At 41.6% G+C, this 24,946-nt stretch overlaps 1 protein-coding gene across 1 annotated transcript; it reads right to left on the bottom strand.

Annotated features, from left to right (window-relative positions):
* Positions 1-1,179: 1,179 nt before the first annotated feature.
* LOC129553902 (olfactory receptor 51I2-like) lies at positions 1,180-23,748 on the bottom strand. The gene is made up of 2 exons (XM_088843381.1): positions 23,629-23,748; positions 1,180-2,145 (listed from the first exon to the last, which is right to left on the bottom strand). The coding sequence occupies exons 1-2, from the start codon at positions 23,746-23,748 to the stop codon at positions 1,180-1,182; spliced, it is 1,086 nt and encodes a 361-aa protein (XP_088699507.1).
* Between the last annotated feature and the right edge of the window lie 1,198 nt (positions 23,749-24,946).

The raw sequence follows: 24,946 nt of genomic DNA, 5'->3' as shown, positions 1-24,946 counted from the left end.
GATTCATTTCTTCATCTTCTTTACTTATTTTAATAAATGTTGGGGGGGGTGTGATCTCTATTTTACAAGAATTCTAAATTAATATTTAATTCATGGTGTAGTACCCAGATTATTGAGAATTAAGTAACATTTACTGGGGAAAATTACACTTTCAATATCTTTCCACCAAGGCACATGATTTTGCGTCCATTCATTCAATTTTACATCTAAGTAAGCATCTGATAAGGGGTTCACCTCCAAAACATGTAATGAACTCCTACAGTAGCAAAAACAAAAATAGAAACACACCTAATAATCACATTTTACTATGCACTGAAGAGTTGAATGGAAATTTCTCCAAAGAAAATGTACAAAGGGCAACAAGTATAGGAAAGAAAATGCTCAGTGTCACTAATCATCAGGAAAATGCATATTTAAAACAAGTGCCTGCATGTCTTCATGTGTGCTGTCACTTCTGTCGTGTCTGACTCTTTGCGGCCCTATGAACTGTAGTCTACCAGGCTCTGTGGTCCATGGGATTCTCCAGGCAAGAATACTGGAGGGGGTTGCCATTTCTGCCTCCAGGGGATTTTCCCCACCCAGGAACTGAACCAACATCTCTTGCTGTCCCTGTATTACAGGTGGATTCTTCTGCAGAGTCACCAGGGAAGCCCCTATGAAAGCACAGGGCTACTAAAAACAGCAACAGAAGATAAGCGGTGCTGAGGAGGATGTCACCCTTGCACAGTGTCGTTGGAAATCAAAATAACGCAACTGCTATGGAAAGCAGAATGAAGAGTCTACAAAGAGTTAAAAATAGAACTACCTTTGACATAGACTTGGGGAAGAAGACTCACTAACCATTATAACAGTGGTCCCATTGAATTAGTAATTTTTTCTGTGATGATTCATTTTAACCGAGGATAATAGAATCACAATGTGATAAAATGAAGGACTAATTTTATGATGTGTATGTTGGGATTGAAAAAGAAAACTGAACAATTATTTTTCTAAATTACAACCCAGTGTACCTTGCCAAAACCTTTTGGCAGATCTAATCTAGTACAAGATCATCATACATCTGGTGGCAGAAATACGAAAAGGAAGTTTAAAAGATTGTCAAAACACATTATGGAAACACCAATTTACAGAGTAACAATAAATATTCTTTGAGGTTTGGACTTTCCATATGTTTCTGCCTTAAAACTTGGTTCCCATTAGCATTCGACCAAGCTTCCTTCTAATCTCTTTGGTTTTGATGGAATAGATGACAGGGTTGAGCATCGGAGGCACAAAGAGATAAATAAGGGACATGACTGTGTGCACATATCGGGGGGTGTGCCTCGCATAGCGGGCAGTCATGTATACACCAACCAGGGGAACATAGAAGATGAGCACAGCACACAGATGCGACACATACGTGTTGAGTGTCTTTAACCGTTCCTCCCGAGATGCAATGGCAAGTACAGATCTCAGGATGAGCAAATATGAGAAGAGGATGAGTGCAGAGTCCAGGCCGAAGGTAGACATGACAGTGAAGAGGCCGAAAATACTGTTGATGGTGGTGTCACCACAGGGAAGGTGGATGAGATCTGGATGAAGGCAGTAGGCATGGGACAGTACATTGGGCTTGCAGAAGGGCAATCTCTTTAGAAGGAAAGGCAGTGGGAAAACCATGCAAAAACTGCGAGTGACTACCAACAGGCCCATGTGTACAACTCTAGAATCTGTGAGAATGGTGGTATAGCACAGAGAGTTACAGATGGCCACATAGCAGTCCAAACTCATAACCAGCAGGACACCTGACTCTATGAAAGAGAAGAAGTGGATAAAGAACATTTGAGCCATGCAGGAATCAAAGCTGATCTTCCTTAAGTGGAAGCACAATGTGGCTAGCGTGGTGGGCAGTGTGGAGATAGACACACCTAGATCATTAACTGAGAGCAGGAACAGGTAGTAGTACATCGGCTGATGCAAAGTTTGCTCCCCCTTGACAATGAAAAGGATAAGGCCATTGCCCACAATGGAGACAATGTAGAGGGTACCGAGTAGTAAGAACATCCAGTGTTGGGAGCTCTCCAGCCCTGGGAGCCCTGTCAGGTTGTAGAGGACACCTCCCATGCTGGGAGGACTTGCACAGTAGGACTTGCACTGTAGGACCACCACCTGCAGAGAAGACAGACGCACAGTTCATTCATGACCTATTTTAAGTCTCTCTTATGCCATCCAGACCCTCATTTTATAGCTTAATCAATTTTGTTTACCACATCACTCCTTGCCCCTCATGCTCCCGATGGTTTCTGGAATTGTCTAAGTATTTTCAGGTTATCCAGCTGGCTCAGCCGGTCACATTACCTTCCTCACCTGTGCCTATCTCTACCATGCTCTTCCCCACATTCAAAGCTATGAACTTGTTATCAATCTGCAGGCATCACTTTGTTCGAAACCTAAGACATCATTCTCCTGATGACTACTTCCTGGACTGTTCTGATCATTCCAATTAATTTCAAGCTGTAAACTTTTCCTCTTTCCACTCTCTCACTCTACTGAATATCTGCTGCTTCTCTTGACTCACCTGCTCTCTCACTCATATTTAGTCTCCCAGTTCTTCCTTCCATCCCTCCAGTTAGAAGGTTCAGTTCAGTTCAGTCGCTCAGTCGTGTCCGACTCTTTGCAACCCCATGAATCACAGCACACCAGGCCTCCCTGTCCATCACCAACTCTCAGAGTTCACTCAAACTCATGTCCATCGAGTCGGTGATACCATCCAGCCATCTCATACTCTGTTGTCCCCTTCTCCTCCCGCCCCCAATCCCTCCCAGCATCAGGGTCTTTTCCAGTGAGTCAACTCGTCGCATGAGGTGGCCAAAGTATTGCAGTTTCAGCTTTAGCATCAGTCCTTCCAATGAACACCCAGGATTGATCTCTTTTAGAATGGACTGGTTGGATTTCCTTGCAGTCCAAGGGACTTTCAAGAGTCTTCTCCAGCACCACAGTTCAAAAACATCAATTCTTCGGCGATAGCTTTCTTCACAGTCCAACTCTCACATCCACACATGACCATGGGAAAAACCATAGCCTTGACTAGAGAAAGAGCCCTGTCCACAGCAATAACTTTCCAGACTTTCCTCAAGATGCATTAAATGCCCCCACTTTATCTTGTCATCCTTCTATCCATTTATCCTATGGCATGAAGTTTTCTGCCTGAATTACTTAGGATACTGGAAATCTTTTCTTAATAATTTCCTTCAAACAAAATTGCATCTACCTCCTGAAAAGCACAGGATTAATAATCAGTTCCCTGTATCAAGGAACTGGTTCTTATCTGTGTTCTCCAATTTTTTTGAATAATATTGTAATTGTGCCTTATACTAAGACTCAGAAATCAAAACATGTGTAGTTTCTGTCTTTCTTTACCTACTACATTTAATTAGACCACAGTCAACAAAAATTCTGAACCTTAAGTGCATCTGCCAGCACTTTTCTTCATTTATTCCACTTACATTCTTATACTTTATATGCAAGACATCACATTTGTATGCCCATAATAATGCCCTCTTAATGAATCTCTTCCTTCTACATCATTCTCTAATCTGAAATAGGTCTAATATTTTCAAAGGGCAGCTGTGCAGATGGGACCATTCTGATTAGAAAGTTTGAATGCCCCTTCACTACCAAAGTGTCAAAACCAAACTCACAAGTCTAGAATTAAAGGCACTCTGTAGTCCTGTACTAAATCAGTATTTTAGGTCTCAATTCTCAGAATTTCCTACTTGTACCTCAAACACCCAGACTGGTTATCCGTATTAATCATAGCAATATTCTCTGCTATTATTCAAACACTAACTGCAGCACCCAGCTCCCAGAGTTTCCAAGAATGGCTGAAAATATCTATTTAACCCATCTTTTGGGGCCGAGGATCAATGATGCCCTCCTCTTCCATGAAAATCTGACCAATTATTGAGTGGAGATAACTGCTCTCCTCTCTTTACCACTCATAAACTTAGATTTACATCTCCCTTTGTGCCTGTTTCTCTGCCTGTTCTGCATTCGAGCTTCCTATTATGGAGTTAGGATAGTTCCTATTGAATTATGAAACTTACCTCCCCTTCTGACTCACCAGCTCCAAGAGATCCACACTGACACTTATTCATTGCTTCAGTCCCTGCTGTGCTCAGTACAAGGCTAAACACAGGAGATGCACTCAGTAAGTCACTGATTCCACAGGATTTGAATTCTCTTTGTCTGTATATTGGAGGGGCTACGGAAATTTGCTAATGGGGTAGTGAATATCCAAAAGTAAAGGACTGTGAAAACCCTTAGGACCAAATACTTTGCAACTCTGAGTTCTAAACCTCTAAATCCACACCTCCAGGCATAAATCTGCCTTTGTATCTCCACCTGAATTAGGACTCCTTTATCCTTTGGTGATGGACAGGGAGGCCTGGAGTGCTGTGATTCATGGGGTCGCGAAGAGTCAGTCACGACTAAGCGACTGAACTGAACTGAACTGAACTGATCCTTTTTCTCAGGGTGCATTTTTCCCTCCATTCTGCATTCTTAAAATCTCTTTGTTTAATCTATCTGTAAGCTCTTCCCAAACACTTCTGTTTGTCTCTGTAAGTAATATTCAATATCCTTGATTTAGAGAATTTTTTAAGCACTAAATAAAGTATTTCCAAGTGGCTTCCAAATCAGCCAGTGTCTTTTTACAGACCCCACCCCCAATACCAGTTTGGTTTTAGTATGACTAAGAGTGTTTATTTATTGCAGAACATCTACCTCCAAACTACGACACATTTCTCTGTATCCCTGCAGAGAAATGAATGTCTGAATCTGAACGCTTGAGAAGATTTCAGAGAACAAGAGGACTAAGTAGAACATATAGAACCAGGAAAGTGAAATATGCTGAAAAATTTAAAACAACAAAAACAAAACCACCTAACTACTCTATGGACAGCCTTTCTGTCTTCAGATTGTCATAACACTCAGGATTTCTAAGCTGAGACAGAGTGCCTTAGTGCCTGAGTCCGGAGTGTCTGACACTCCACCTTACCTACCTGAGAGAGTTCATGGAGGGTGCAGAGGAAGCAAGAGCAGTTGTGGGAGCCCTGCCCATACCCCCTGCCTCCTCTGCCATCTCCCTGTGCTGAGCAATATAAGGCTGCATCCAGGAAGTCCCTTGAGTATTTATCAGCTCAGGAGCTCATGGGCTGCTGGGAATATGGAGCATCTGCAGTGTTCTTTCCTCTCTGACTTAATAGTTTGTTCCTTACATGGGTATGTAGGAATAGGAATGATCAGACCTGGAAATGACATGTGAGGATACTGTATCTAGTTGCTCATTTTATAAAAGAGATCATTAGAGCCTAGAAAGGAAAAGAGGCATGTCAATTTTATACAGCTTGTTAGTGGCAGAACATGCAAAACTAGGTCTTCTAGGTCAGTTTATGGCCTTTCCACTTTATGATCAAGACCTACAAGATGTGCTATATCCTATAAAAAGTGCTTAAAACCCATGTAAGTCAGGCATTTGGATTTATTCAATCTTATGAAATCCTCTCCTGGATTATCCTTGAAATTGACCCCAAGCATAATAAGAACTACTGGTTCACTGTGGCTGACCACACACATCACATATTTACAGGTTAAATTATAAAAAGTATTTGGCTTGATTAAAGAAGGGTTAACGTATACAGCGGCCTTCGTCACAAATATTTATTGGACACCTACTAGGGTGACGACAGAGGTAATGAGGATTAACTGAGAAGGATTTGAGCTCCCTGTGCCTGAGCTTCAGTCCACTTACCTTGAGAAAGTTTCCAACATACATGCAGCCTCATTTCATCACCTGTAAAATAGGTTATAATTATACTTTAGTAACAGACTGATCAGGATGACTAAGCAACAGAAAACAGGCAAAGGCATTTAACCTATTGGCTGCCATGGAACACTTAATAGGTGGTGACCAAAATACTGAAGCTCTAGTATTTTGGTCACCTGATGCAAACAGCTGACTCACTGGAAAAGTCCTTGATGCTGGAAAGACTGAAGGCAGAAGAAGAGGATGTCAGAGGATGAGATGTCTGGATGGCATCACCAATGCAATGGACATGAACGTAGGCAAACTTCGGGAAATGGTGAGGGACAAAGATGCCTGGTGTGCTACAGTCCATGGGGTCACAGAGTTGGACATGGCTAGGTGACTGAACAACAAGTGGTTATTTAAACCCTAAACATTTTAAGAAGATGTGTACATATATACAATTGAATATTACTCAGCCATAAAAAGAACAAGCTAATGCCATTTGCAGCAACATGGATTGACCTAGAGTGTGTCATGCTGAGTGAAGTACGTCCGACAGAGAAGGAGAAATATCATACGTGATCCCTTGTATGTGGAATCTACAAAGAAGTGATACACATGAACTCACAAACTAGAAAGAGACAGACTTAGAGAAGAAACTTCCAGTTGCCAGGGGGAAAGGGATAATTAGGGAGTTTGAGATCGGCATGTACACACTGCTCTGTTTAAAATGGATAACTCAGAAGGGCCTATTGTACAGTACAGGGAACTCTGGTCAGTGTCGTGTGGCAGGCTGGATGGGAAGGGAGTTTGGGAAAGAATGGATACATGTGAATGTATGGTTGAGTCCCTTTGCTGTACACCTGAAATTATCACAACATTGTTTGTTAATTGGCTGTAGCCCAACACGAAATCAAAACCTTAAAATTATAATATAAAAAGGAACTCAAACATTATGTCCTGAAAGTAAAACACTGGGAGTGGGTATTAACCAGAGTATACCAAGCAATAAGCTATTGAATAGCTTAAGTAGCTCAGTTCTTGGAAGATACTGGCAGATACACCTAGAAGGAATAGTGATTGGTAGCAAGAGATGCATACTTGAACCAGATCAGGGAGGGTGTAAAGGGTTGGGATTAGAAAGAACCTCTCATATACCTAATACTGGTCTGAAACTAAACAGGTGGAAAATTGCTATAGCTTCTCAATGATCCCACTCATACATAAGTCAGATCAAAGGACTTAGCGCGTCATGTAATATACACATAAATTTTCTGATAGTCACACTGATTGTCATGGAAAAAAGGTCAGGAACCACCCAAGCCCTAATCAACAGGCATGGATTTATGTAAATTCTCTATTGTTCGTTTTTCATTGGTCTTCTTTTTTTCTAATTTTCTCAAATTAATAAAAAGATACTTCATTTTTATTTATGCCAAATCACAATCCCTAACCTACAGGTCTACAGTAGGTGTATGTTAACAGAGGTAACTATAAATCAAGTCATTCGTTTAGCATTAGACACAAATTTATCCTGGGAATGTATAGATGAATCAATATAATAATTCCTAGTCAGGTCTGGGAGACTCCTAAGGAAACATTTATAATATCTCAGTGAAACCAATAATAATAGATACAAGGAGATTTTAGGGAAGAACAAGGGAAGGGAATCTCAGATATTCTAGTGTAATCAGAAGGGATTTCTAGGTGCATGTAATAGCTCTCCTGATTTTCAAAGAATGGGCAAATATTTTTCAAGTAAATGCAGTAGGAAGAAAGTCAAAGGCTGTCAAAATATGGCATGTAAAAACATGAGCACAGGTATGAGACCTTAAAAGGAAACACCAGAGAAGAGTGGGTGAAGAATTGTGTAGCTATATATTCAAAAAAGCAAAAGGTCAAATAACCCTCCACAGGACCCAGATCCAATACAGTAATCCCTCCTATGCCCTATACTCCTCCAGTCTTGGGGTTCCAGAAGGCTCTCCTAGAACTGGCACCAATGGAGAAAATGTCTTCTCTTTCTGCTCCACAAAGTAAATATTGTGGCATTTGCTTCCAGTGGCTCAAGCAGACACATAGACTAGATGGACCCTGGACCCACTTCCAGCTCATAAAAGATGGCTGACCCTAATCTTGCTTAAAGAGATTAGGTATAATTCATCTGATAGCTTTAAAAGAATGGAATATTAAACCAATAAAACTACATGAACAGTGGACGTTAAATAATAGGACGAGGCTAAAGAAGCCCAGGTGCTTCCCCTGGTATCTCAGATGATAAAGAATCTGCCTGTAATGTGGGAGACCTGGGTTAGATCCCTGGTTCGGGAAGATCCCCTGGAGATGGGAATAGCCACCCATTCCAGTATTCTTGCCTGGAGAATCCCATGGATAGAAGAACTTGCTGGGCTACAGTCCGTGAGGTCACAAAGAGTTGGACATGACTGACTGACTAAGCAGCAGCAGCAGCAAAGAAGCCCAAAGCTCTCTTCCGATGTATCTGATGACCTGGCTGAGCAGAACCCTGTGATGGTGAGCGTATCACTGTAATCCCAGTTCACACCAGCGAAACGAACAGAGTCCGAGCCTTTTCTCCATGTTGGAAAGGTACAAATCTAGGCAGAGCCATGAACTTCCTACTTAATGTGCTAAATGGATAAAGACTGTCACCAGCAATCATCTGTTGTTCATCCTTCAGATGATGCAGATTTCTAAAGTCAAGAGAAGGATACTGAGTATCTTAATTGATAGAATGTGATGTGGAAAATATTAGCCCAGAAGTTCCCAAACAGCTTTTCACAGGTACCTAAATGAGCCAAATTGTTGCTTTCAAGTCTCTCAGATTTAAAGAAGCAAGGAAAATACTGGCACTGAAAACATATAGTCCACTCTTTATGGCAGCAACTTCTTTATACGTCATATTTGTAACAGAGCCAAAATCACTATACAGCAACATCTTTCAAAGAATATTTATTGAAGCACCTATTAAAGGTGAGACACAGTATTAGCACTCATTAATCTATAGATATGCTCTCTAGAGTATATAAAGTCTGAGCAATACAAAAATATAAGATACATTTATGACATGTTTGAAAATTTCAAGCACAATTGATATTTTATTCACTATATTCAGATTATAATGCATATAGTATTTAGGTAATAAACAATATGATCTTTATATAAAGTTATTCTTTAATGAGATTATGATCAGTTTTAGGGTAAAACATTGTACCATATGGTAATTCAGTGAAGCATAAGGAGATGGTTGGTATGCAAATGTAATCATTTATTAACTCATTCTTCAACTACTGTGTTTGTTAGTTATGTTTCAAGCCCTTTGTTAGAGACTGAAGGGTACAAAGATAAATAAAACAGTCCCTGCCCAGAAATTGCTTACAATTTAGTGAGGAGACAAACTACCCAAACAAGCTGATATGACTAAAGTACAATGGATACAGAAAGCAGGTATGGAACAGTTCTACTCAGGATTCAAGAAAATCTGAGACAAAATACCTCTTCAAACTATGGCTCATGCACATGATATTTTGAAGCCTAACACTGAATTTTATATTGATTTTTGCTGAATAAAAATAACGAATCAGTAAGTCACGTGTTTTATTAGAAAAATTGTAAAGCAGTTCATTTTATGTAGTCCTTAATACAAACATGCAATGGCAACCCACTCCAGTACTCTTGCCTGAAATTCCCATGGATGGAAGAGCCTGGTAGCCTGCAGTTCATGGGGCCGCTTTGAGTCAGACACGACTGAATGACTTCACTTTCACTTTTTACTTTCACACATTGGAGAAGGAAATGGCAACCCACTCCAGTGTTCTTGTCTGGAGAATCCCAGAGACGGGGAATCCCGGTGGGCTGCCATCTATGGGGTCACACAGAGTCGGACACGACTGAAGTGACTTAGCAGCCGCAGCAGCAAGTAGATAAATGAGAGATCCCACTTTCACTTCAGTTCAGTTCAGTCGCTCAGTCATGTCCAACTCTCCGGGACCCCATGAATCACAGCACGCCAGGCCTCTCTTTCCATCACCAACTCCCGGAGTTCACTCAAACTCATGTCCACAGAGTTGGTGATGCCATCCAGCCATCTCATTCTCTGTCATCCCCTTCTCCTCCCGCCCCCAACCTTTCCCAGCATCAGAGTCTTTTCCAGCGAGTCAACTCGTTGCATGAGGTGGCCAAAGTATTGCAGTTTCAGCCTTAGCATCAATCCCTCCAATGAACACGCAGGATTGATCTCCTTTAGAATGGACTGGTTGGATCTCCTTGCAGTCCAAGGGACTCTCAAGAGTCTTCTCCAACACCACAGTTCAAAAGCATCAATTCTTCGGCGATCAGCTTTCTTCACAGTCCAACTCTCACATCCATACATGACCACGGGAAAAACCATAGCCTTGACTAGACGGACCTTTGTTGGCAAAGTAATGTCTCTGCTTTTTAATATACTATCAAAGTTGGTAAGACTGAGTTTAGTTCACTTATTCAAGAAGTCAGCTCTATGGATGGGTTAAGTAATCTTACTCGGTGAAGATTTCACAATATGTATGTGCAACAAATCATCACATTTTGCACCTTGAACTTACAGCAGATATATGCCAATTACATCTCAATAAAGCTGGTAAGGGGGAAATATGTCACCTTTCATTTGCATTTCTCTCAGTGCAGGGAATTATGGAGAACAGAAGGAGAGGAAACATTTCCCAATATGAGATTTTGACATAAGGAAATTATTTAATAATCCATATGTTCATCTATTTTTTCACTCTTGATTTCTTTCTGCTATTCATTCAATATTGTTTTTCATCCATTTTTTTCATTTATTCTTTTATATTGCTATCACATCATTAGACACTAGTTGACTGAAGGCTCTCTAGTGTTCCAATGCAGATGGACAAAGTTTTCAACACAGTTGCTCCTTTAGGAAGCTCAGATTTCTTGAGGGGAATCTGATAAGTATTAAAGAATAGAGGAAAGTTTCAGGAGAGATATAAACAAAGGGTCATTGAATTCAATGGACTTTGGCAGGGTCAAGAACCTACATCTTTCAGGGTCTCCCATGTGAAAAGAACATGCCCAGGAATCCTAAAATCTAATGCTGCTGCTGCTGCTAAGTCACTTCAGTCGTGTCCGACTCTGTGTGACCCCATAGACGGAAGCCCACCAGGCTCCCCCATCCCTGGGATTCTCCAGGCAAGAACACCGGAGTGGGTTGCCATTTCCTTCTCCAATGTGTGAAAGTGAAAAGTGAAAGTGAAGTCGCTCAGTCGTGTCCGACCCTCAGCGACCCCACGGACTGCACCCCATCAGGCTCCTCCATCCATGGGATTTAAAATCTAATACTGACTACTTAAATATTGTAACATTGTATTAGGATGCTCCAAACAGAACCAATAGTATATGTGTGTAACTAGGTATCTTAAATTTATTATAATGAATTGGCTCTCACAATTACAGTGACCAAGAATTCCAGACCTGGGAAATTCAATGGCATAGTTCCTGTCCAAATTTGAAGGTTTGAGAATCCGGAGAACCAATGGTGTAAGTTTTAGTTCAAATCTGAAACTGAAGTCAGGAGAAGACTAATGTCCCAATCACCCGGGCTGGAAGCAGAGGGCAGCCAGCACAATCGGAAGTGTGGAAAAGGACACCCCCAAATCGTTGACAGACAGCAGGGACAAGAAGTACAAGGGCTGGTGCAGACTCGGCTCTTCCTTAACAATGAGGAGGATCAGGTTGTTTCCCACAATGCGATGGCATAGAACAGAAAGAGAGGAAAAGATAGCCAGGGCTCCATGGCTTCCATTCCTGGGAAGCCCGTCAAGATAAAGATGGGAGCATCAGAGACATTGATCTTAAAGTTGCTCATGAGAGCCCGGGGACAAGTGTCATTATCCACTATGACTTTTTGGAGAAATTACATCATATGTCTAAGACTATACTGTTTCCAGGGAGGAAAGAAACACTTAGGTTCATAAATTATGATTATGCATAGATTTTATTCTTAAAATACACTGGGAGGATGACCAGGAGGTCATGAAATGCTTCTGCTGCTGCTGTTAAGTCACTTCAGTCGTGTCCAACTCTGTGTGACCCCATAGACAGAAGCCCACCAGGCTCCCCCGTCCCTGGGATTCTCCAGGCAAGAACACTGGAGTGGGTTGCCATTTCCTTCTCCAATGTGTGAAAGTGATGTGGCTCAGTCATGTCCGACCCTTAGCGACCCCCTGGACTGCAGCCTACCAGGCTCCTCCATCCATGGGATTTTCCAGGCAAGAGTACTGGAGTGGCTTGCCATTTCCTTCTCCCCATGAAATGCTAGTAGCTGAGAAAAAGAGGTCTTTCTTAGACATCTTTCAGAAAAGAGTCAACAAGTACTCAGGCTGGTTGACCAGCTCTTTAGTCTCACTGGAAGTCTTCTAGTTGACTTCCTTATGATCATTATCACAGCTCCCCTTCAAATGTCCCCACATTTCACAGTCATGATCTTAGGTACCTCCCAAGAGATGTAAACACTTATACCCAGCCTGACAAACAAGGAACCAAGGGTGCAAGGAAGGAAAAGGAATTACTCCAGGTTTTCTTGGGAAGCAGTTACATGGCTAGAGCTGTAACTTAGTAATTCCGTTCCCATCCTGAGGTGACTTTGTATCCAGAGTCCCACATTTCACACTGGAAGCGTACATGAAGGAAGCCTGGGAAGTCAGTATGGCTCAAAAGGCATCATAGTTTTATTAGTAGAGCATATAGAATCAGAACTCAGTGGGTTTGATTTCTAATGCTTTCATTTAATAACTGTATGACCTTAGGTAGATTTCTTAAATTCTCTTCACTTTCTTTATTTTTTAAATAAACATAAAATAGAGTTGCCCTATGTGTATGCTATATAAGATAAAAGGAGAGAGAAAAGAAAAATCTTGAACTTGGATCATGTCCCATCCACAGTAAGAATTATAGAAGTACTGCTATTATTATCATTTAAAATCATTTTTAGAAGGAAAATAAATTATATAGTATGTTTTCTTTGAGAAGTCATAAAATATATTTACATTAAACATAAATATGCATTTCTAAATCAAATATTATCACATAATAAATTATGGTAGAAACAAGCAAAAGTAACTTGTAAAAGTTTAAGAAAAATTAGGAGAGAAAAAATTATAACATTAAAAACATCCTACCCTTTAACTTATTTTTCCTATGAGTGTTTAAAAACAGCACTCTTTAATTTCCACAATAGATCATAATTTTTCATTTCACAGACTTTCAAATTTCAAAAAGAGTAGATGATGAGAAATATTTCCTTGATGCTGGACCAAGTGAGTTTGTGAGAAGGGGGTGCTAAGGTGTGAGATCAATGCATCTTGCATCTTTTCCCTGGTCTCCCACACAGTAGAGTTTCAAATATCTGGGAAAGAAGCAATATTTAGGAATATTTTATAATATTTCTGTGACATGTCAAAAATCCTTTAATCCACTATGGTGAGTGACTCTGCCTATCCGTTTTGGAACTTGTGATTTCCTCTTTGCCTCTCATGAATAGTTTCTAACACTTAACTGTAATTACCCACCATTGACTGTTATTTTAAGTGACCCCTTGGGGAAATTTTGCTTTTTCTCTTCCAGAAGCTCAGTATCACATCAATGAACAATCAGATTCGAAATCAGAGTGAAAGTCTCTATCAGTGCGAACAGTGTCCAGGGCAAAGTTTTCAGGGAACCACTGCTGAAGAATGGGGAGGCGGAGTAGCAGCATTGGGTTTGAAGAAGTGGGGAGGATGAGCCACATAAGCCCTAGGAAACCTGTTCAATGCAATGACCTCTCATTAGTACACACAGAGAAACTGTCGCTGAGGATTTGAGAGGAGACAGTCTTAAGGACCGGAGAAGGCAATGGCACCCCCCTCTAGTACTTTTGCCTGGAGAATCCCATGGATGGAGGAGCCTGGCAGGTTGCAGTCAGTCCATGGGGTCGCGACTGAGCAACTTCACTTTCACTTTTCACTTTCATGCATAGGAGAAGAAATGGCAACCCACTCCAGTGTTCTTGCCTGGAGAATCCCAGGGACAGGGGGAGCCTGGTGGGCTGCTGTCTATGGGGTCGCACAGAGTCGGACATGACTGAAGCGACTTAGCAGCAGCAGCAGTCTTAAGGACATGCGTGGGTCACCCACTTTTGAGCACCCCACTCTTGAGTTCCACTTTATCATGTCACATGTTCTACTATAAGGAAGTCTAGAATTCCCTTAACTAAACACCTCCTGCTCCAGAATAGGGCCAGTTTTTAGTACCTCTTTGATGTCCTAGTTAGAGATGTTGCTTGAGTTCAGCAAGTGCTCTTCTCTGTTCCTTAATACTTTATTCTCAACGTTCATGCCAAATAGAAAGTGGGTGCAGAAGAGGGAGAGAGAAGTGATAGAGAGAGAAGGATTGAAGGGCAAGCGGAAAGACAGAGAGTGAGGAAGAGGCAGAGAAAAGGGGATAAATACAGGAGAAGTCACAGAGAAAAGGGACAGGTTGGGTGAGAGAAAGGAAGTGTAAGACCAGAGAAGGGAATTTAGGGAGACAGTGGCTGGAAAATTAAACCTGGAGAGGGAGAAGAAAGAGAAAAAAAAAGAAGACAGAGAACAGTGACAGGGACATGCCCCCCAACTGGACCCTGGTGCTCCGGAGGATTGGGCTATGTTTTCTCCAAGCCAGGGCCAGGCTGTAGAAGATGAAACACACACCATAGTTTACAGGAGTTGCCTCTCTGGCTCTGAGCCATGGAAGGACAATAGTAATGCCATAAGGTCTCCCAGCCAAACCATCTGGGAATAGGCTCCTCACAGCGGGGTCCCAGTAGACACCTCTTGCCATCTATTCCCAAGGTTGTTTCAGACCTGTCTGCAAAGGCCAGGGCAACACAACGGTAACTGAGCAGGACCCTATGGGGGCCTTCCCAGGGCAGACTCCTCCCCCATGTGCTTTGCCTGCCTCTTTTTTGCAACATCTGGAGTGTCCCAGGACTCCCCTGAGTCACAAAAAATTCGGCTCAGGAATTAATAATAGGATATGAGCATGCTATGACAAAAGTAGCAGTTGGGTCAGGAAAACTGGTAACAATTCAACCAGTCCTATGGCAGTTACAGAATCTTTAGTTCCTCCCTGAAATACATAGACAATTGTATCTGATGCACATTTCTTGAGTGGTTCAGTTCAGTTCAGTCGCTCAGTCGTGTCCGACTCTCCGCGACCCCATGAATCACAGCACGCCAGGCCTCCCTGTCCATCACCAATTCCCAGAGTTCACTCAAACTCATGTCCACAGAGTTGGTGATGCCATCCAGGCATCTCATTCTCTGTCGTCCCCTTCTTCTCCCGCCCCCAACCTTTCCCAGCATCAGTCTTTTCCAGTGAGTCAACTCGTCACATGAGGTGGCTTGAGTGGTTAAACAGATGCTAATCCCCTCACCGAATGGAAGTTAACTACTGGATGACCATGAGCATGTAGCCCCCAGTCTGGCTGGAGCCCAACGACTGATAATGTTAACCCTGTGACACTGTCTTATACCTAACCATCAACCAATCAGAGAATTGTGCACAAGCTGATCACAGACTCTGCAATCCTCCTTCCTCACCTTGCCTTTAAAAATGCTTTGCTGAATCCCATTGGGGAGTTCTGGGTTTTGAGCACTAGCTGCCCCATACTCCTGCCTGGCACCTTCCTCCAACAATAAATGCTGCACCTTCCTTTACCTCCAGCCAGTGTCAGTAGGTGTCAGTGGACTGGCTTTACTGCCTGTAGGCAAGTGGACTTAAGTTTACCTTCAGTAATACCTTTTCTCCTCCCAGCTGAGCAGGGCTTAGCTGGCCCCACACCAGGTCCTCATGACCCTTTAGATCTTCTCCAGGAGGGGTTCCAAGGGATCTGAAAGATGAAGACTATGAGTGCCAAGAATACAACTAATTCCTCCTGACCTTCAGTTCTGGGGTTTCTTTTCTCCATGCCAAGTCCCCCTTCTCTTCTGAAGGAATTTTCAGAAGCCAGAAGGTAGAGTTGGTTAGAATTGTAAGTGATAGAAACATAATAATCATCAGTAAAACTCTGTGTTTATAAATTTCCTTGGACTCCATCAAGAAGTTCTTAAGCATTGTCATTTTCAATCTTAACAACCAAATTTGGAGAGAAATGTTATCTTCCCATTTGACTGGTGAGTGAAATGAATTGCCCAGGAGGTCAAATTAGATTCAAAGTTATCATACCAGTGAGTAGCAGAACTGCTGGGGAAGGAAATGTCAACCTGCTCCAGTATTCTTGCCTGGAGAATCTCACAGACTGAGGAGCCTGGGGAACTACAATACATGGTGTCGCAAAGAGTCAGACACGACTGAAGTGACTGAGCTCAAACAGAACTGCGTTCAAACACAGATCACTCATTTAATCACTTATTATTTTACAAAGTCTGAGAAGAATTTTTATCCAGGAAAAACCCTGGACCGTGTTTCATCTACCTGTGAATCTTTACCATCTCTACCTTTTTTCCTTTTTATCCTTTTTTTCTGACTTAATTGATTGTCTTTCTGCTTGTGCCTTTCTCTGCAACATCCCTCAAAATAGAGGAAACTAAAAAGGAAAAGAATAAAAGAAAATAAATCAATCTTTCTCATTCTCATGACCATAAATTTCTGGCTTTCCCACAAGGCTACCAGCTAAGCTCTGGCATACAACCTGGCCCCTTCCTCTGTACCCTCCACCTGGATCCAGGGCTTGCCTTGTCTGCAGTGTCACATATGTAAAAGGATCCTAGGCAGCTGAACTTTCAAGTTTCAATGGTGACACAATTCTATGATTTTTGTAAATTTTATTATTAGTGTATAATTTTATACCATAAAAGTTGTAAATTCAAAGAGTTTTTTTTTAGCATATTTGCAAAGTTTGCAGAACATTTTTAATCACTGTAAAATGAAATCCCATTACCATTAGCAGTCACTGCTCATTCTCATTTATCCCAGACCCTCACAATAACTAATTTACTTTCAACTTTTGTAGACCTGTCTATTCCGAAAATTTATTTAAATGCAAATTATTTATTTATTAGAACTAGTTCTTCTTTAAATTTTTGTAAACAAACTTTTATTTGAAAATAGGTTTTTAGTTCTTTAGAGTATGTATTAATACCGAGCAATAAAAGTGCTGAGTCACTGGTAACTCTATGTATAACTGTTTGAAAAATAGCCTAACTGTTGTCCAAAGTAGCTTCGCCAAAATTTACATTTCCACTTGCAAAGTATGAAGAATCCCTTTTCTTCACATATTTCTAGCTTTTCTTCTTTCTGATTTTGTTTTTTATTTTATTTTTGTTTATAACCCTTTTAATGTGTGGAGTGATATCTCACAGAGGTCTTGACTTGTATTTCCCTAATGACTAGTGACGCTGAACATCTCTTTTGTGCTTATTCACTATTTGTCTGTCTCACTTTGCAAATATGTATGTTCAAATCATTTGCCTATTTTAAAGTGATTTGTCTTTTTGTTGTTGAGTTATAAGAGCTCTTCATATATTTTTGATATTAAATTCATATTTTATTAATCAATTTATTTTAATTGGAGGCTATTTACTTCACAATACTGTAGTGTTTTTTTTTCCAGCTTTACTTATTTACTTTTAGTTTACAATATTGTATTGGTTTTGCCATACACTGACATGAATTCACCATGGGTGTACATGTGTTCCCCATCCTGAACCCCGCTCCCACCTCTCTCCCTGTCCCATCCCTCTGGGTCATCCCAGTGCACAAGCCCTGAGCACCTTGTATCATGCATCGAACCTGGACTGATGATTCGTTTCACATATGATAATTTACATGTTTCAACGCCATCTCCCATATCATCCCACCCTCATCCTATCCCACAGAGTCCAAAAGACTGTTCTATATCTCTGTGTCTCTTTTGCTGTCTCGCATACAGGGTTATCATTACCATCTTTCTAAATCCCATACATATGCATTAGTATAGCATATTGGTGTTTTTCTTTCTGGCTTACTTCACTATGTATAAAAGGCTCCAGTTTCATCCACCTCATTAGAACTGATTCAAATGTATTCTTTTGAATGGCTGAGTGACATTCCATTGTGTAAATGTACCACAGCTTTCTTATCCATTCGTCTGCTGATGAACATCCAGGTTGCTTCCATGTCCTGGCTATTATAAACAGTGCTATGATGAACACTGGGGTACACGTGTCTCTTTCAATTCTGGTTTCCTCGGCGTATATGCCCAGCAGTGGGATTGCTGGGTCATATGGCAGTTCTATTTCCAGATTGGAAAAGAAGTAAAACTCTGACTGTTTGCACATGATATGATCCTTTACATAGAAAAGCCTAAAAACTCCACCAGAAAATTACTAGAGCTAATCAACGAATATAGTAAAATTGCAGGATATAAAATCAACACACAGAAATCGCTTGTATTCCTATACACTAATAATGGGAAAACAGAAAGAGTAAGAAAACAATTCTATTCACCATTGCAACTTAGGAATATATCTACCTAAAGAAACAAAAGACCTATATATACAAAACTATAAAACACTGGTGAAAGAAATCAAAGAGGACACAAATAGATGGAGATTATACCGTGTTCATGGATTCGAAGAATCAAATTAGTGAAAATGAGTATATGACCCAAAGCAATCTATAGATTCAATGCAATCCCTATCAAGCTACCAATGGTATTTTTCAGAAAAATAGAACAAATAATTTCATAATTTGTATGGAAATACCAAAAACCTCAAATAGCCAAAGCAATCTTAAGAAAGAAGAATGGAAATGGAGGAATCAACCTGCCTGACTTCAAGCTCTACTACAAAGCCACAGTCATCAAGATAGCATGATACTGGCACAAAGACAGAAATATAGATCAATGGAACAAAACAGAAAGCCAAGAAATACCTATGGACACCTTATCTTTGACAAAGGAGGCAAGAATATACTACAGAGAAAAGACAATCTCTTTAACAAGTGGTGCTGGGAAAACTGGTCACCCACATGTAAAGGAATGAAATTAGAACACTCCCTAACACCATCACAAAAATAAACTCAAAATGGATTAAAAATCTAAACCTAAGACTAGAAACTCTAAAGCTCCTAGAGGAAAACCAGAGGAAAACCTAAGAAAAACAATGTCCGACATAAACCACAGCAGGATCCTCTATGTGGGTCATAGAGAATACTGGAAATAAAAGCAAAAATAAACAAATGGGACCTAATTAAAATTAAAAGCTTCTCCACAACAAAGGAAACTATAAGCAAGGTGAAAAGACTCCCTTCAGAATGGGAGAAAATAATAGCAAATGAAGCAATGGACAAATAATTAATCTCAAAAATATACAAGAAACTCCTGCAGCTCAATTCCAGAAAAATAAATGACCCAGTCAAAAAGTAGGCCAAAGAACTAAATGGGCATTTCTCCAAAGAAGATACACAGATGGCTAACAAACATATGAAAGATGCTCAACATCACTCATTATCAGAGAAATGCAAGTCAAAACCACAATGAGGTTCCATTTCACGCCAGTCAGAATGGCTGCTATCCAAAAGTCTCCAAGCACTAAATGCTGGAGAGGGTGTGGAGAAAAAGGAACCCTCTTACACTGTAGTGGTTTTTGCCATCCACTGACATGAATCAGTCATGGTACTTATCAGGTATATGATTTGTAAAACTTCTTCTCTTCCATTCTGTGGTTTGTCTTTTTCACATTCTTGACACTGACCTAGAAATACTAAAAGTATATTTTTTATAAAGTCTAATTTATCTTTTTTTTTTTTTTGCTTTGGTCCCTTGTGCTTTTTGGTGTGTCATAAAACCACCATCTAACACAGGCACACAAAGACTTATACTTACGGTTTTATCTAAAGATGTTGTAGATTTGTCTTACATTTAGATGTTTGATTCATTTTGAGTTAAGTTTGAGAGAGGAGCCCAGTAGCAGTCTTTTGCATATGGGTATTCAATTTTCCCTGCTTCTTCTGAATCCCTAGAGCAATCCCCTTGGGTTTTTATACCTGAGAGATACAGAGAGTTAGTAAATAACTGCGCTTACAAAGCCTGTTGACATGAGGAGTATGGAACCCCAAGCTAAGATGAAGACACTCACTGAGGACAGATAAGACTTAAAACTGAGAAGAGATCAGACTTTTCAAATGTCACACTCAGATCCCTTTATCAATAAATCACACTGGCACACATGCATGGGATCACAACTTTCACACCTCAAAAAAAAAAAAAGATTACATTCGGGAACATAGTACCTGCACAAACCTCCACACACGCTCCCACAGAATCTCATGCTCATATATGACAGGCATTACAGAGTTCATCCTCAGTGTGCTTCACTTGTGAATGCGTGCCAATCACACAGGTATGTTTTTGAATTGAAAATGCTATGTTCTGTGAAAGAATTCCAAGTTCAGTGATTGAAGTTTATATCTTAGAAGGAGACCTCACACACATGGCTATCATATTGCCTTGAAAGAAAGATAGAAAGTAAAGTATCGGCCATATAAATGAACAGTTAAGTGAGGGAAAAACACCAAATTTTGAATCAGGAGACCTAAGACTTAATTTCAGTTCTGACAGTAAGATATGTTATGATCTGAATTATGTCAGTTCATGTCTCTGCACTTGGGTTTCACTTTGCTAAGAGAGAGACAAATACTATATTCTGTAAAACTCCTGTATGTGGCTATGGGACCAAGAGCTTGCAAAGAATGGAGAGCATATTGTTTTTGGTGTAGAAACTTAATAAGACTGTATGCTTTATCCTTCAATTTTAAAATAAGTATTCTAAAGACAGATTATATATTTTACTGTTTATCATCCATAAAAAAGTAAGCCAGCTGTTTCCATTTCTAATTCATAAATACAAAAATCGAGTCTCAAAAAGGTGTGGTACTTATTAATGTTAAACAGTGAATAGACAGAAAAGCTGAGACGAGGATTCCAGAATTGTTCCTTTTATAAATTGAGACTTTGGAGAAGACTCTTGAGAGTCCCTTGGACTGCAAGGAGTTCCAACCAGCCCATCCTAAAGGAGATCAGACCTGGGTGTTCATTGGAAGGACTGATACTAAAGCTGAAACTCCAATACTTTGGCCACCTCATGCGAAGTTTTGACTCATTGGAAAAGGCCCTGATGATGGGACGGATTTGGGGCCGACAGAGAATGAAATGGCTGGATGGCATCACCTACTCAATGGACATGAATGTGAGTAAACTCCGGGATTTGGTGATGGATAGGGAGGCCTGGCATGCTGCAATTCATGGGGTCTCAAAGAGTCAGACACAACTGAGCGACTGAACTGAACTGAATGAAGTTTCCTTGAGTAGCTTGGTAGAGAGGTTTTGTGTGGAAGGCAAAATTTGGGACCCATATTCGGAAGAAGTTTAATAGACCTAATAGAGAAAGAAGTTCCCTCTTGGTTTGGGGCCTGGGGGTCTGTGTACAGGCTCAAAGTCTGTGAGCTGGGATTATTTTGGATGTGGGAGTGAGAAGCAACCCCACGTAATTGACAGTGGTGGAAGCAATTTGTGCCTTGGAGAGTGAGACTCTGTAGCCCCAATTGCCTAGGACATTTAAAACATGTCCATGTCCTCACAGTGTGGACTAGGCAGTTGTGGCGAGAGGAACTACATAACAATAAATCGTCTACATATTGGAGTAAGATAGTAGAGCCTAAGTCTAACATTTGGAGGTCTCTTTGGAGGGCATGACCAAAGAAATGAGGGCTATCTCTGAAGCTTTGTGGTGAAATGAGTCAAGTTAATTGTTGAGACTGATGTGTCTGGGTCCATCCAGGTGAAGGCAAATAGGGGTTGTGAAGAGTGGTGTAGAGGTACAGTAAAGAAAGCATCTTTGAGGTCTAGTACATCAAGGCTGTATATTGTCACCCTGTTTATTTAACTTATATGCAGAGTACATCATGAGGAACACTGGGCTGGAAGAAGCACGAGCTGGAATCAAGATTGCTGGGAGAAATATCAATAACCTCAGATATGCAGATGACACCACCCTTATGGCAGAAAGTGAAGAGGAACTCAAAGGCCTCTTGATGAAAGTGAAAGAGGAGAGTGAAAAGGTTGGCTTGAAGCTCAACATTCAGAAAACAAAGATCATGGCATCTGGTCCCATCACTTCATGGGAAATGGAAAAACAGTGGAAACAGTGTCAGACTTTATTTTTTTGAGCTTTATTTGACTGCAGATACTGATTGCAGCCATGAAATTAAAAGACGCTTACTCCTTGGAAGGAAAGTTATGACCAACCTTGATAGTATATTAAAAAGCAGAGACATTACTTTGCCAACAAAGGTCCGTCTAGTCAAGGCTATGGTTTTTCCCGTGGTCATGTATGGATGTGAGAGTTGGACTGTGAAGAAAGCTGATCGCCGAAGAATTGATGCTTTTGTTTTTTGTTTTTTTTTTTTTTTTGAACTGTGGTGCTGGAGAAGACTCTTGAGAGTCCCTTGGACTGCAAGGAGATCCAACCAGTCCATTCTAAAAGAGATCAATCCTGGGTGTTCATTGAAAGGACTGATGCTAAAGCTGAAACTGCAATACTTTGGCCACCTCATGCGATGAGTTGACTCACTGGAAAAGACTCTGATGCTGGGAAAGGTTGGGGGGCGGGAGGAGAAGGGGATGACAGAGAATGAGATGCCTGGATGGCATCACTGACTCTGTGGACATGAGTTTGAGTGAACTCCAGGAGTTGGTGATGGACAGGGAGGCCTGGCATGCTGTGGTTCATGGGGTCACGGAGAGTCGGACACGACTGAGTGACTGAAATGGACTGAACTGAACTGAACCATGAAGTAGAGTGTGTCAGGGGGAATATGTGAGAGAAGGGTGGAGGGATTACTGACCACGGAGTGTAGGGGTAATAAGGCCTCATTGATCTTGCGAATATTTGGAACTAGATACCAGGAGTGGGGTCCCTTTTTGACTGCCAGTATAGGAGCATTATGAGGAGAACAGAGAGGCCGCAAAAGGCAGGTTTTGAGCAGATGGGAATGTATTGGTTTAAGTCCTTGTCGGGATTGTGTAGTCAGGGTATACTGAGTTTGGGTTATTACCTGAGAGGGATTTTTAAGAAAAACCTGTACAGGGGAATGGTGTTGGGCTACCGACAGGGCTTCAGTGTCCCAGACCTGAGAATCTATCGGAGGAAGGTCCGGGGACAGGTTTTGGGAGTGAGAGCTGGCCAAGGGTTCTGGTGCCATTTGGATGCAAAGAATTGATATGGGGTCTAAGAATGGGAGCTTTATAGAAGTTTGTAGCTTAGCCAGAAGATCACGTCCCATCAGTGCCAGTGGGCACTGAGGAACTTCTATAGAAGAATGGTGAGCAACTTCACTTTCACTTTTCACTTTCATGCATTGGAGAAGAAAATGGCAGCCCACTCCAGTGTTCTTGCCTGGAGAATCCCAGAGATGGCGGAGCCTGGTGGGCTACCATCTATGGGGTCGCACAGAGTCGCACACGACTGAAGTGACTTAGCAGCAGCAGCAATGTTGCCTTACAAAGGAACAAGGAGACAAGGGGTTATTTGGGGATAAAAAGGGATGCCTGAGAGCCCTACGATGGCCCCTTCTGAAGGCTGGAGAGGGCCCTTAAAGGAGGTTAAAAGTGAAAATTCTGCTCCAGTGTCTATTAGAAACCAGACTTTGTGTTGGGCCAGCATGCCAATTACCCGAAGCTCCGAGTCTGTTTGTATGGGGCAGACTTGGGGTCTGGAGCTTGGCCTCCATCACTGGAATAACTGAGCCACAACTGGATCATCTCTCACCTCATCTGGGGAACCATGGTCTGGGGTGCCAGGGCCCTGCTGAGTCTGGTTCCCCGCCCACTGTTGTTGGGCCTGCGGTGGGCCCCGAGATTTGGTGGGAAGTGTCTGAGGACAATCCATTTTCCAGTGACCCCATTGTTTGCAGGTGGGGCAGGAATTGGTGGGTGGCTGGGGGTTTGGGTAGGATTTAGCCTAGTATCCCGTTTTGTTAAATCTGAAGCAAGGGCCTGGAGGGTTAAGTCCCAGATGGGTGGGCCGAGTTTGATGGGCCAAAGGGGTTGAATTTTTTTCTTGGATAGCTGCCGCTAATAAAGCATATGTGGCCATTCTTTCCTTTTCTTTTCGCTTCTTCCTCCCTTTTGCTGAACACTTTAAAGGCTATTTCTAAACGATCTTGCAGAAGTGTTTCGGCCCTTCTCTAACTGGCGTAGTTTTTGGCGAATATTGGGGGCTGACTGGCTTATGAACCACTTGTGTAGGTACAGAAGTCTGGCAGGGGTAGAAATAACTAGGTTAGTGTACTTTTGGACTGCTTCAGTAAGCCTTAAGAAAGAAAAAGGGCAGGATTTTCATCTTTTTCTGGAGTCACTTCCTTAATCTTATCGTAGTTAACATGAATGTGAGAGCTTTTTAGCATTCCTTCTGATAAACAGGTAACCATATGATGCAGGTACCGGATGCTGGCATCACTGGCTTGATATGTCCACAGTGGCTCAAGTAAAGGGACTGCATCATCAGTCACCAGATTAGTCCTGTCTTGGTTATGGAGCTGATCAGCAGGAGTCCAGCTGCCTGCTATATCCGTTGCTTTTCATCAGGGGTTAAAGTGGCATTTAGGATGTAATAAAGGGCTTCACCGGTGGCTCAGAGGGAGACCCGGGTTCAATCCCTGGGTCGGGAAGATCCCCTGGATAAGGAAATGGTAACCCACTCCAGTATTCTTGCCTGGAGAATCCCATGGACGGAAAAGCCTGGTAGGCTACAGTCCATGGGGTCGCAAAGAGTCGGACACGACTGAACGGAACGGAAAGATCATTCCAGGTTAAATGATATGCTTGTGTAAGGAGGAGGAATTCTTTTCTATATCTAGTAGGATTTTCTGAAAAAGATCCCAATATTTCTTCAATCTGATTCATATCAGAAATTGAGAAAGGCACATGAACCCGTGTAGGGCCCTCCGGTCCTGCTACCTCTCTGAGATGAAACATGTGTTAGCTTTGGGTTCTGGCCGATAGAGCGCGGCGGGGGAGAATCTCTAGGGGGTTTCAGAGTCATCACTTCCAGTTTTGAAGGAGGAAGGGCTAGAGGATGGGGTGTC

This window comes from Moschus berezovskii, chromosome 14 (assembly GCF_049115385.1).
Source record: "Moschus berezovskii isolate FMDL1 chromosome 14, NW_MosBer_1.0, whole genome shotgun sequence".
NCBI classification, from domain to species: domain Eukaryota; kingdom Metazoa; phylum Chordata; class Mammalia; order Artiodactyla; family Moschidae; genus Moschus; species Moschus berezovskii.
This window is presented reverse-complemented; position numbering and strand designations above follow the sequence as displayed.